Source organism: Pelecanus crispus, chromosome 1 (genome assembly GCF_030463565.1).
Source record: "Pelecanus crispus isolate bPelCri1 chromosome 1, bPelCri1.pri, whole genome shotgun sequence".
NCBI lineage: Eukaryota > Metazoa > Chordata > Aves > Pelecaniformes > Pelecanidae > Pelecanus > Pelecanus crispus.
In genome coordinates this window covers 209,148,369-209,162,194 of record NC_134643.1, presented here as the reverse complement: position 1 = coordinate 209,162,194, position 13,826 = coordinate 209,148,369, and the positions used below count along the sequence as shown (strand labels likewise).

The 13,826-nt window shown below is 37.4% G+C and overlaps 1 protein-coding gene across 2 annotated transcripts in view; it reads right to left on the bottom strand.

Moving 5' to 3' along the window:
* The window catches only part of CWF19L2 (CWF19 like cell cycle control factor 2), an 86,090-nt gene that overhangs the window by 28,472 nt on the left and 43,792 nt on the right, over positions 1-13,826 (bottom strand). For both annotated transcript variants that reach the window (XM_075711427.1, XM_075711423.1), the window contains exon 11: positions 300-425. In XM_075711427.1, the coding sequence (XP_075567542.1) occupies positions 300-425 (126 nt within the window). The remainder of the gene's footprint in view (positions 1-299; positions 426-13,826) is intronic.

Genomic DNA, 13,826 nt, shown 5'->3' with positions numbered 1-13,826 from the left:
ATAACTTTATGTAATATAAACTACTTGGCTAAGAGACTGGTAATTTGAAAAACTTACTTTTCCTTGAATGTGCATTTAAATAAGCCCTGAAGTGATCCCTAGGGAAACACAGACTGAAAATAAACTTAATATATGCTTAATAAATAGGTACTCTAACACTTAATTACAATCATCTTCTGAAAGGAACTTTTTAACTACTTATTGACATTCTGATAAGGCATTCATATTAATTATAGCATCATAAAACTACAAAAATAATTTCAGAATTACACTTTAACACTCACATTTGTAAAACTTACCATCTGCCATTTTCTTCGTCCTCCTTTTGGCTCCTGTGGTTCAGTTGGCGCGGTCACAGGCCATGCCCTTCCACTTCGATCTGTTCTGACAAGGACCACTTGTTCATCTTCTTGATGGCTTGAAGCCTGTGTCAGATTTTAAGATATATTTTAAAGCAGATGATACAGACAAAACCAAAAGAAACACCCAATCCACACTAAATAGATGTTTAAAATCCTGAAGATTAAATAACAGATTCTTTACATTTTGTGTGTTCATTATAATTCCAAGCAGACAGTATTACCTTACACAAAGTATTCTTTTCTGCACTCAGAAAGAACAGAATATTAAAAATATATTCAGCTAGTTAAGTGCAGAGTTAACAAATCCTTTACACAAAGAACCAAGTTTGTATTCTTGGTTCTTTCTCATAAAGCTTCATCCCCAGAAGAAATACAATGCTTCTGAAGACTTAAATAGATAATATTGAATTAACATACAGCACCACCATTACAATGGTGTATTCCTGAAAACCATCTGAAAAGCCGCAGCACGTTACCACTTCTAGGCTTTTTGTGGATTGGGGGTGTTGGGGGATTTCTTGTGTTTGTTCAGTGTATTTTTTCCTTTCAAAACTTGGCTAACAAACTAGCCAAAACATTAGCTATTGCTTTTCAACACATTCCATTGGATCAGACTTTTCTTTTCCACACTTCACCTACCACCAGTACAGATCACTTCTGTCACAATGTAATACTGAAATGTTTTTAATCTTGATTCTAGGATATGCAGAACAGGAGATACAAACAGCTCAACACAAGTATCTCTCTCTATGGTGACGAAACAGGAGATGATGTACATTCATTATTTAGGTAAAATTAAATTATAGACTGAGGCAGAAATTATGGTGTTTAAATCATCTGTTTGTGTGCTGAAATATACGGAAACAAAAACAAGCGTTTACCTTACATATGCCAAATAAGTCATTTGCCTTTGGATGGCAAACACATTCAGTCTCACATAAACTACACTTGTACTTAACTACTGCTTCTACATACCAAAAGAAATTTAGGAATCATGAGGAGGATATAATCCAAACCTGACTAAAACAAGCTCTTGAGGTGTTGGAGATACGAGGTAAGAAGCACACAACGGACAGGGCAACAAGGGAAGCTTTCACACACTTACCGCTGGTCCTCATGGTGGGATAGAACCACCAGTTCATCTGCTGGAAGAGCAACACATTAGGGCACAAGCAATCCAGACTACGAATGCATTGAGGACAAGTAGTGACACAAATGCTGAACAAACTGACTAGGAGTGTTGCTCTACTGAATTTTCTAGTCATAAATTTAAAAAAACAAAACAAAACAAAAAACAAAACAAAACCAAAAAACAGTCTAATCAGGGACACGGAAGTCAGCAGCTGCCTTGGCTGCAGCAACCACGAGATACTGGAGCTTAAGATCCTAAGAGAAGTAAGGAAAGCAAGTAACAGAACAAACAAAAACCCTGGATTGTAGGAAAATGGACTTGCTTTATTCAGGGATCTGCTTGGCTGGATCTCATGGTTAGATGGTCATGAACGACAAAGGTACCCAGGAGAGCTGGTTGATCTTCAAGAACAACCTCCACAGAGGATGAGATGGATCCATTTGCTCTGCTATTTGGCTAAATGGGGAACTTCTAACAAAAACAAAAGGAAGCTTAGAGAAGGTGGAACCTGAGACAAGTTACCCAGGAGGAACACAGAAGCACTTTCCAGGCACCTAGGGATAGCATTAGGAAAACCACAGCTGAAGCTGAAACTATCAAGAGGTGCAAGGAACAGAAAGAAGGGATTTTATGACCAACCATACTGGATGTCCTTCTATAAGCCAGGATAACACAGGTCCACTGCTGAAAGAGAGGAAAGACCTAGTGACAAAGGACATGAAAGAGGCTAAGACACTCAATGCCTTGCCAGTCTTCACCAGCAAGGTCTACCCTTAGGCTTCTCAGGCCCCAGTGCCTAGCAGTAGAGTTTGGAGAAGTACTACCTGCAGGAAAGAAGGATCAACTTAAGGACCACTAAAGCAAACTGGAAATATGCTAGTTTATGGATCTAGAGGGGATGCACATACTGATTAAGCCGGACAAGAGGTCTCTCCCTATCACATCGGAAAAGGAGTGGTGATCAGTGGATATCCTTGGAAAAAGACAAATGTGTACAGTCACCTCCAAAAAGATGAAGAAACAACACCTGGGGAACAACAGGATGACCACCCTCACCTCAGTCCCCAGAAAAATTACAGAACAAGTCTCCATGGAAGCCCATTCCAAGCACAACAAACAGCAAGGTGACTGGGAACAGCCAACATGGGTTTGCAAATGTCAAATCATGCCTGATAAACCTGCCCTCTGCAGTGAGATGACTGACTCAGTGCACAAGGAAAGTACCAGGGATGTTGTTTACCTTGATGTTTGCAAGGTTTTCAATGCAGTCTCATAGTATTTTTGTTGCCAAACAGGAGGGATGTGCAGACTGCAAGATGGGTGGGAAATCGTCTGGATTACAAGGCTCAAAGACTAGTTGTCAATACTCAAAAGTCTAACTGGCACTCCTCATAGTTTAACTAGCACACTGTTACAGATGCCATTCCTCAGGGGTTGATAGAGGGATCAACACAGCTTAACCTCGACACCCTGGACAATGGAACAGAATGAGCTCTCAGCAAGTTTGTTGAGACACCAAATAGGTGGGATGGTGACATGGCTGATTGACTTGAGGGCAGAGTTGCCATTCAGAGGGAGCTCAACAAACTGAAAGAATAGGCTGAGAGAAACCTCAAACAAATGCTAAGTCTTGCACCTGGGGACAGAATCATGCACTGGCAAATGTTGAAGACAGACTACGGGGCAACTCTGTTAAAAACAACAAACAAACAAAAAAAAAAACCCAAAAAACCCCCACCTTGGGCCCCTTGATAGACAGCAAGTCAAAAACCAAGTTTGTGACCCAGCTAATCACATCCTGAACTGCATTCTCCATCTTGTGAATTATACAAAGTAGCAAGAATTCTAGAGGCCAAAATGCTACCTTTAATCATGCACATGCAATTTATTACACCAATTTACTACCCTTAGAAGAATTGCAAAAAAGTCATTTTCAACAGATCCCATAAACTAGTAAGATTACAGAGGGAAATGGGCAACTGAAACAAGCTTAAAGCATTCATTCTCACAAAACTGCTCTAGCTCTGGACAAAATACAGTAGAAAAACATTCTGAAATAACTCTTATTTTTTTAATGATATAAGTATGTAGCCTTGAAACATGGTTGAGTGAAATAAGCAGCTTTGCCAAATAATAAAGTTATGATTTCTCCCCTCCGTAAAACTAAACAGAAATTAACTTCTTGTAAATGTATTTTCAGATTAACATTCCTTGTACTACCAGCTAGAAGTTTTTCAGCAATTTTCTACTCTATATTTTAATATTAACATTGTTACAGATACAAAACAGTCTTTAAGCAGACTTCCTGTGTTCTTTATATAGAACATAACACAATTGCTTGTTTACAATGGATGTAGAGCTTTGCAAGTCTCCACATTGCCTTTGCTTTCCTTGTAATCAACAGGTATCAGCAAGAAATCTTTCATTCTTAGCAAAAACCAGTTTGCTTACTGTTATTATTGCAGTCAACAAGTTCTAACCTGTTCTTTAATAAGAGCTAAATGCATATCTTGCCAGCTATTTTACAATTACTATTACCTGACAAAGCATGGAGACCTTTTCATGACCTACGAGCCAAAAAAAAGATGACTGTATTTTCTTTTTTCTTTAATATGCTTATTATAACTGGTGTAAGAGTTCAAAACTTCTAAACAGGAGCTACCTGATCTAGAAATCAGTCAACTGAATCCTTTGTCTGACATACATACATCTTTTATTTAAACTGAATAAACACCAATAGGAAACTAAAGATAAACGGTGTCATTTTCCTTTCATTATCAGCGTTCTGAACACAATGGGATTTTTCCTTTTTTTTTGTAATACTGGAGCACCATGTCCCAGGACCCAAACTAATAGGAGACAAGACCCAGAATTAGTCCTCTGGTTTCAGGTTTTTTTAAACTTTCATTTCAAACTTGAAAGGCAGATCACTACTGAAGAGGTATCACAAGATCCATGTCACAACTTACATAGGGATGCTATCAAAAAAAAGTGCATGTCCATTCTGCATTATGCTCCTAATCTTTACTTCAGTTGAAGGGGGAAAACGAAAAAAACACCAACAAAAAACCCTGTTAGCTATGACTGACAGTTCTTCCGAGATTATTTGACAAAGAGGAAAAGCATAACAGCTGTGAACACACCGAATGCTGGATATCAGAAAGTAGTTCACAGAGCGGTCCTTACCGTTAGACATAGATACTTACATAGATAGAAGGTTAATATGAAAACTACTGGTAATGTTGATTTTTCTTTATCGGAACCCAAGAAGAATGCTGCCAGTTGCCTGGCTTCAGTTGAGTCTGTCAGCCAGTGACAGGTGAATGGATAGTAAAATCACTATCACTCGTATAAGCACAGAGGAGATCCCTCAATTTCCTTGTACAATAGGAACATTTTGCCAGATAGTGTGAATGCTTATTATATTGGGCATCTTCAGAACTGTAAGCCCAGAAGCAAACACCTGCCTCAAGGACTTACCTACAAGTGAGGTCATCTTAGTTTGGACAGAAAAGTGTAATCAAACCCTGAATTCCTAGTCTACCCTTCAGCACTTAAAATTTTATAGCCACCTAAGTTTTTCTCAGTGGAGTTCTAGAGTCATACTGAGCTATGCTTCCAAGCATGCCCAAAACTGCTCCCATTTTGCCAGAGACAGATAGCTTAACATCTATTTCATATCCGAATCCAATCAGAATGCCTGGACTAAGCATCCTTATCTCTAAGTTTTATCCCTGGTTGACTTAGTTCAAATCCAGTGCTCATTAACACTCTTGAGTTCATTAAAAAGGGCTGCAGCCACAGATTTAATTCAGAAAAATATAACCTTTTGTAAAAATATTCTGGAGGAACATCATTCATTCATTTAACTTCAATGCAGCTCAGGAAGATTACAAATCTATCTCCCACAACTTCTCTACCCACCAAGCAGAGAGAGGAGGAGGAGGCCTGGAATACCTGTACAGCAGGAGTGAAGAATAGATATGGAGGACTCATTAAGCCAGACAGAATTTATCAGCACATATGAAAATGGAGCATTATCATATAGCTCAGTGATGAATGCACTCCCATGGATTCCAGTCCTTCAGACTAAATACCAGGGAGTAGAATGAATATATCCGTTTCCCAAATGACTGCTTAAATACTTCATTACACCTCAGCTATTGCCAACTCCATTTGTAGGTAGTTACAGTTGCAGCTTACACTGTTGCCAGCTGCCTACAAGTAACGCAGGGGAGTGCTAAGCGCTGTTCCCTATCACTCCCTTTATGCACCCAGCCCTCAGTCTTCCCATACCTTCATCTGCTCCCACTAACTGCCTTCTCATTTGGAATGGAAGTTACCACCTTTTCAGCTGACAAACATCGTTCAGATGCTGGACGTCCTGTCAAGAGTCAGGCCAGCTCAGCTCCCTCCAAAACAGGACAACAGTACATTCCCACTTCATAGGGGTGCTCTCAGACTTAAAGAGAGATACACACACATGCACACACACACATATAAAATTTTTTTTAAAAAAAAGGCAGAAATTCTTCACCAGAAAAATAAGTATTTAACTTTCTGAAAAGATTAAGAATAAAAAAAAAATTAAAAAGCCTGAGAGCTTCTTGATTACACTACAAAGATATTTAGGTATATCAGTTGATTAAATCAGAGCAAATAATGGGGTCATCACTAAATCTGGTAACATAGGACAGCCTTTGCCAAATTTTATAAACAACTTTATTAATCTCAATTTGAAGCTATTTTCCACCAAACAACTGATGTCTGCTTTACATCTGCCATCCTTGCCTAATGAAAACTTGTTCCAGAAACCCCAATAAAGTCTGAAAATTCTGTAGATACTGAAGTATGCTAGCTTCAATGGCTTAATTATATTTTTTCCAAGAAAAGTGACATGAAGGTAGAAGTTATGGACCAAAAAGCTGCCTAGGTAAGCGAAACTTCTCTCTTCTGTACCACCAAAGGCAAATCTCATTTTGCAAAGCAAACCAAGATGTCCAACACTGGTCTGGCTCCAGTAACAATAATGGTGTTTTCAGAGAATATACATACAACACTACTTATATCCAGCATCAGCCAGATACCTGCCTCAGCTATTACTTTTTCACAAGATAAGTTTTCTCTCTATTCGGAGGGGGAGAAGAGGTGATTCATTGCCACAGGAGAAAAAGGCCGTGTGCCTCCACCCCACACTGTCCATCTGCTAAATGTCAAATCTGGCTAGAAACAGAGACAACCAAGGGGGAGGGAACAGGATGACTGTGTTTTCATGTCATCACTATGCTGTTCAGACAGGTGTGAGACCTAGTTATTGCTACAGCATTAAAAGCACTATTAATTTGAAAACGTAACAACAACAAAAAAACCCCTATCAGTATTAGATGAGCAAAGACAAAGGACAACAGGGTGGAGAAAGAATACAACATGAAGGAAAAGCAGCAGGATGTACACCACTCTTTTAAATGGGATATGAGTGCAAATGGAGTATTCTGGATATAACAATGAAGAGGTAACTGATGCAAGTTGCTAGGGCACTGGTTATTTCTTTCCATGTCGTAAAAAAAAAAAAAAAACAAAAAAAAACAACAAAAAATGAATAAAACAGGTAGACATTTGTGATATATTGTAATGCTTAAACAACCTATGACTTAGCCAGGCTCAGTACTGTGACAGACAGCAGAAACAATTTTAACAGTTGAAGGAGCTGGGGAAGAGAAATGCCAAAGAAAAAGCCAAGTTTTAAAAAACAGAATGAGGGGGGAAAAAAGTTTCCTAAGAAGCACTTGACACTTGTTGTCACTTGACAAGAAACTCACACATGTGCAACATTTCATTGAAATAAGCACAAAATTTTGTTTGAAATGGTGGAAAAGACAAATACACTCACAAGCTAAATATTTTAGACTTAACACAAGATAATCATGTAGAGGAAAATCATAAAAAGAGCAGTGTGAAAAGGTAGTAAGGAAACAGGGAATAATTTTAAAAATTTATACATAGCAGATAGGCAAAGCAAAGACGAAGTCAACACCAACAGAACATATCATAAGAAACATGACAAATATCCTAGTTCTTTAAAGACTTGGATAACTCTACAGGTTTGGAAGCTGAAGACATAACTGCAGATGTTGCAGTGAAAACTCAAAAATCCAGAGCATTGCTAATAAGTCTGAAACGAAACAGACCTTTATAGAGGAAAAAAAACCACCTTGTCCCAAACCTACCAAACCCACACGGCCAAGCAGGGATATGGCAGCTCTCCCAAGATGACTAGTCGAATCAACACACAGACGGGCAGCAAGTAACATGAGTTGAATGAGTGGAAGGACACGCCTGACTGGGGATTCCACATAAACAGGACCCTTCAGAAATGATTACTTGTTAGATTATTCACTGAAAACTGTGAAGGGGCCTGCTGCCCCTGTTGAGTCTCCAAAAAGATGCTGACTTCAGGTGAATCAGGTCCCTCCTTCCCAATATCTTTGTGTTGCTAGGACAAGAAAAGGGATGGAAATTTTCCACAGGAATGGCTGCATCTTTTCCATTCCCAGTCTCTAAATTTTCACCTCATTGTATACATGATTTTTCAAAAAGACAAATCACTAAAAACAATAGGCACTACAACAGCAATGCTGCTTTGCTCAGCAACCGCACAGAATAGTAAACACCAGATTCTTACGTCAACTTACAAGCATCTAATTCCTTTCTAAAACATCCATTCCAAGATTTAAGTGTCTTCACTAAATTTTTTAAAATACAGACATTTCAAAAAGGATGCCATTATTAAGCAGCCTATTTTCCCAAAATGAACAGAATTCACAAGGTGTTCTACGTGTCAGACAAACAGACTTTATGTGGCTTTGAAGACAGGCTCCAAAATGTTAGATCCTAGCAACAGTTGCACTTTCTTTTTTCTTCTTGTTTCTGCATGCCAACACATTAACATACAGGCAGGAGAAGAGTATCTTCTGGATATGAACCATGGAATGAGTTGGGGCAGGGGCAGAAACTTAGTAAAATACAGCAGCCTCTTGTGCCCACCCAAATGGTTCTCCTTTCTCTTCATGCATCTCATAATCAAACTCTTCACCAAGTTTCCATCCTCAGGAGAGTCAACTGTTTTACTTCAAATAGTACATTCCCCGTAGGCTGCTACTAAACTTAAAATACCTGACTGAAGATCAAGCAAAAATACAACACAGTAATCAAACACCTAAAACTTCTTTTTTTTTGCAAAAAGCCTTTTATAGACTGAGAGAAGAAAAATGACCAAATCTGCCCATAAACGATGATTAACTTCTGACTTAGAAGTATGATTTTGGACATGCTTCCAAAATGCTTTTAAGTAAAAGTATCATGTTTGATACAGATATCAATGGTTTACTTCCATGTTTAATGATAATCCACATAAATAGGCATATATTTCCTTCCCACCTTTTTACTGTTTAAAAGGTGCTCTAGTTCTGCCTCAAAAATGACTTCCTCAGCTTCTCCATAAATGTCACCCTGTGAGGTCCTTCAAAGTTGTTTCTTTACTCTAGCAATAAGCAATTGACACCTGAACATAGCGCTAGAAGATTTCATTATTTTAGCATGATATGAAACTCAGTAGCTGCCATCAAACACTAAGATGCTGTTAAGCTTCTGTTTTAGCAGTAGTCCTCTCTAGGTACCATCTTTTCTCCAGGTGAATGCTCTGATCTTAGAGATGCAGAATGGTTCACAAACCAAGAAAACACATTTTGTGGAAAAAAAACCCAAGCATACTGGAACACATACACAAGATGTATACCAGTATAAGATGACTTGTGTGGGAAGACTTCCATTTTTCCACATGCATGACTTCCGATGGCCTTACACCCTATTTGGGGCATTACACTTCAAGAAAGATGCAAACTTAACAGGAGAGAAACTTGGAAAAAAGCAAGACGAATGACTAGAGGACAAGAAAAAGTTATATTAAAAAAAAGAGTTTGAAGAGAAGGAAGACAAAATTAGGGAACACATGCTGGCAGGCTGCAAAAACTCAAAAGGTTTTGGCAAACAAAGTATGATGAATAAGAGGAAAAGAAAAAGGTTTCAATTGCAGAAGAAATCCAAGTTAAGTGTTAGAAAAGGTTCTTCTAACAAGGACTGTAGACCAATAGTACAGTTGCCTAAGAAGAATATGGAATCATCATGATGTTTGTTTTTTTTTTTAAAAAAAAAATTGAAAAAAAGGCTAGAAAACTACTAAGAACCATACATTAATAGTGTACAATGAAACTAGAGAGGAAGACAGTAGGATAATAGTAAGTTCTAATGAGAGATTTCAGCAGGCTCCCATTTACACAACATGAAATGATGCAGAGGATAAAAATTTAGATATAATACATACTGAATTCTTTGAGTCAGAACCCTACAGCTGGCAGGTTTTGGGGGTTTTTGTGAGGGCTTTTTTTTTTTTACCCCCTAATTTTGGAGTCCAGAGTCCTGACACAAGGCATATGAGACTGACTATAATGTATTTTGATTTACTATTCCAGAGAAAAGGAAAAGGCAAAAAACTATAGTAATATTTAGCTTTAGAAAACAAAGTACCAGAAAAGAAGTGGCCCATCAAAGAGAAATTAAAAGAAGATGATAAAAGGATAAAATAATTATGGGCAGCATGAAGACTAATGTGAAGTCATGTTAGAGAATAAAAGTAAATGCATACTATGAACCAAGATGAATCCCATGAATCAAATATGCCAGGCATGATTATTCAGAAGATTAAAGATGTTATTAGAGGTAAAGACATCTTTCAGAAGTGAAAATCCTGCCTAAACAGAACTGAATTAAAAACACAGCATAAACATAGAAAGTTACTTGTATTAACATAAGAAGGCAAGGTAAAAGTTGATTTTGAGGACAATCTTACTAACAATAAATACGAAAGCTATTTCTAAACACATGAGAAGCAGAAAGTTTTCTGGGAGAAAAAAGATGATCAAACTGTTATAGCAGTATCAGATGACATTTGAACAATAAAATTAATTATTTGCATTCTAAATATAAGACTTTCCTACTCCACAACTTTTTGTTTGTTTGTTTGGTAACAGAATAAACTTTAGGAATCATCTTTAAATTGAAATGTCAGCAAATGGAGCTTTCAAGCAAGTTGCCATGAAGATACGATTTTCACTAGAGGTCCCAAAAAGAATTCCAGTACGTAATGTCCACATCCTTCAGCATGCATTACATCACTTAAATAGGCCTCAGTGCAAAATTAATGGAGGGTGGCAAGTACAACATAAACCTTTAAAATGTGCCAAAGGCTGATTCTGGGAATTGCAGGGCAATGCACCTAACATTTGTAATGGACAAACTCACACAAGTATAATAAAGAACAAGATTCCCCTACCCTTGAACAAATGTGGCATACTGGGAAAGAGCCTTTGCAGGGAAAAGCCACGAACTCACAGTATTATGCTTTTCTGAAGGATTTAAAGGAGTGTGATACCAATCTAACTGAAAGAGTGTACTTAAAACTCTCATTTTATCTGTTGATATTTTCTTTACACATTTATAGGCTTGCACTCCTACAACTGTATGACATGGTCTACAGAAACACCTATGTGCCATTCGGCATAGCACAAGAATGGAGTAAGTACTTTCTTTCCTACTAACAAACTGTGAAATCGTCCAGGAGACCTTACAAATATTCCCAGGAACTATTACCATCTTTCAGAAAAGAGGCAATAATTATCTTTTTGTGCTTTATGTAGAGATTCACTTGAGTCTGTCTTTTTGCTTCTGTTTTAGCTTGCTTTTTATCATCTGGAGAGTGTATTATTTCATCATGCAGTGGCATGGCATTACATAGTTCACTTTAAATCTCTCAAGTTTCTGAATTAATGACTTCTCTTATTAAATAAATATTATTACATATTAAACATTAAGCTATATTATAAGCAGAGATGTTGGTGATAGTAATAGAATAGTTATTTATTAATAATTGTAATCAGAAAAATATTATCTCTACTTCTATAATTATAAGTACAAGATAGGTTTAAAATATATATTTTAAAGTACTTTAAATATGATACGTGTTATTAAATGTTAAAACTGAAACCAGAGAAGAGGCTCAGTCACCATCCCTGAATCTTGTGATGACTGCTATACAACCAACATAATTTACAGTCTGAAATGAACAAAGACAGTGTGTATTTACAGAATCAGAGGGGAATTTTTTGTTGCCATTAAGGAACATGAATTTTTACTTCAGGCCAATTAAATATGCAAAGTACACAGTTGTTCTCACCAAATGCACAAACTGCTACACAGCGATTAACAACCAACTGAACCAAACAAAGCAGACAAGTCTGGTTTTGAAACATAAGTGCTTTAAATTAAATACATAAATAACTAAAATTCAGTTCTAAAAAAGATTTTTTTGAACTCCCCAGAGATGATGTCTGTTCCATAATCCAACAGGAGGAAATGGAAAAGTTCAGCTACCAGGTGGCACAGCTTAATCTGAGGAACAGACACTGGAGTAGCTGAACAAAGGGAGTAAGCAGGCCAAGCACCTGACATAGGATCTACTCAATGGGAAGTGATTTTCAATGTCAATAGCTAAAAAGAATAAAATATATTTTAACAGTTAGTATATTGTGGGATATTAAGCAACTAGAGCTAGGGAAAAAACCAAACATTTCTTTTTAATTACTGAGCCAACAAAAAGCTGCATGCCACGTGAATTGAGAGCTGTCTGCAAATGCCCACCAAAAGCTACACTAAAGTGGTACAAGCACAGTATAATGAAGCAGTAACAAAGCTCAGCAACCATCTTCAGCAAGGAACAAACTTCTACAACCAAACACTATGAACAAATTAGATGCTGGACTAAGCATACAACCTGTTTCCTTTCTCTTACAGTCTGTGGCCAATGGAAATGCTTTGAATATTGCCTTATTCCTCTACTGGAAAAGTCTATCCTTATAATATCAAATAAGTGCCTAGAAGGCACCTAGCACTTCTCAGCGTGCTGGACGTAGCTATTTCTTCGATCCACTGTCTCCGGTTCTTTCCAATTACTCTTTCTTCTCTCACTTCAGTTACCCTTTTGTTCAGTTCTCAGGTTGCATTTACACAGGATCACCACACTTACCAGAAGGATTAGTCAATCCCAGGTAGAAGGAGCAGTCCGCCTCCTAAACTGCCGTCTACTTGTACGAGCACGTGTCATGAGTGAGGAGTTCAGTGTAGTCACTATGTGAAGTCCCTATGTAACGTAAGTTTCAAAGCATCTAAGTTACCCTTCAGGGTCTGCCATTTATTGTGAATAATGGAACTGTCCACTTCAAGATAATGCCTATAAAATCAGTAGGTAGACCATTCTCCATAGCAAGATCAATGCTTGGATCTCACAGCAAGATTAAACTAAAATGGTCACAGGTCTGTAACAGCAGCTCACTGTATAAAACTTTTATCTTTGATTTGGGTTTCTTAGAGTGGAAAAAAATAAGATTAAGTGAAATACCAGCATGAGGAAGGGAAGCAAGAGCAAACCTCAACCTAGGTTAAAAATTTAGTATTTCAAGAAAGACTCAGTAAACACGGTAATAAGCATCACTATTACAACTTCAAAAGGGATTAAGCTAACATAGAAATGGGACAAAAAAAGGTTTTATAAGATCAAAAAGTTGGTCTGCCATAATCAGGACTTTGCACTTAACAGTGAGGAGAAGCATTAGAAAAATCTAACGCAGGCTGTAACACAGAAATGAACTAGCCTACTTAAGAGTATCTTCATCAGGTAGTGCTAAGTTTATGTATAAAGCATGAGACTTAAAAAAAAAAAACAAAAACCCACCCCCACACACAAACACAAAACATAGCTCCTATTTATAAGTGAAAACATCCATTATTATAAAAGGATTAGGTACTTGGATAGCCACTAATTGTTCGATCTCTATCCTTTCTTTTCCCCAGTCAGCGAGTGGCACAGGTTAATAACGTTATGTAAAAACATAATTTGATATTGATATAAATTGATAAAAAATTGGTTGCCCTTTAAATTCAACAATTCTTTGTTCTTATATTATGAAAGAGGGTACTTTAGCTAAATTGTTTATTATTCAAAATAACTAACCTGACCTTCTTATCCATCTCCTCTTTACACTGAATGCCTCCAATCATCCCAGCATTCAAAAAAAATCTTTCTATTTGCTCTCAGTACTTATTTTCTTAGAGCATCTCTGAGATATCTCGAGTTGAATGGACATGCACACAAACCTCAAAGCAAATTCAGTAAGAATCGTACTGCCAGCCTGTGGAAGTAAGACTGATACTAGAAATGTGTA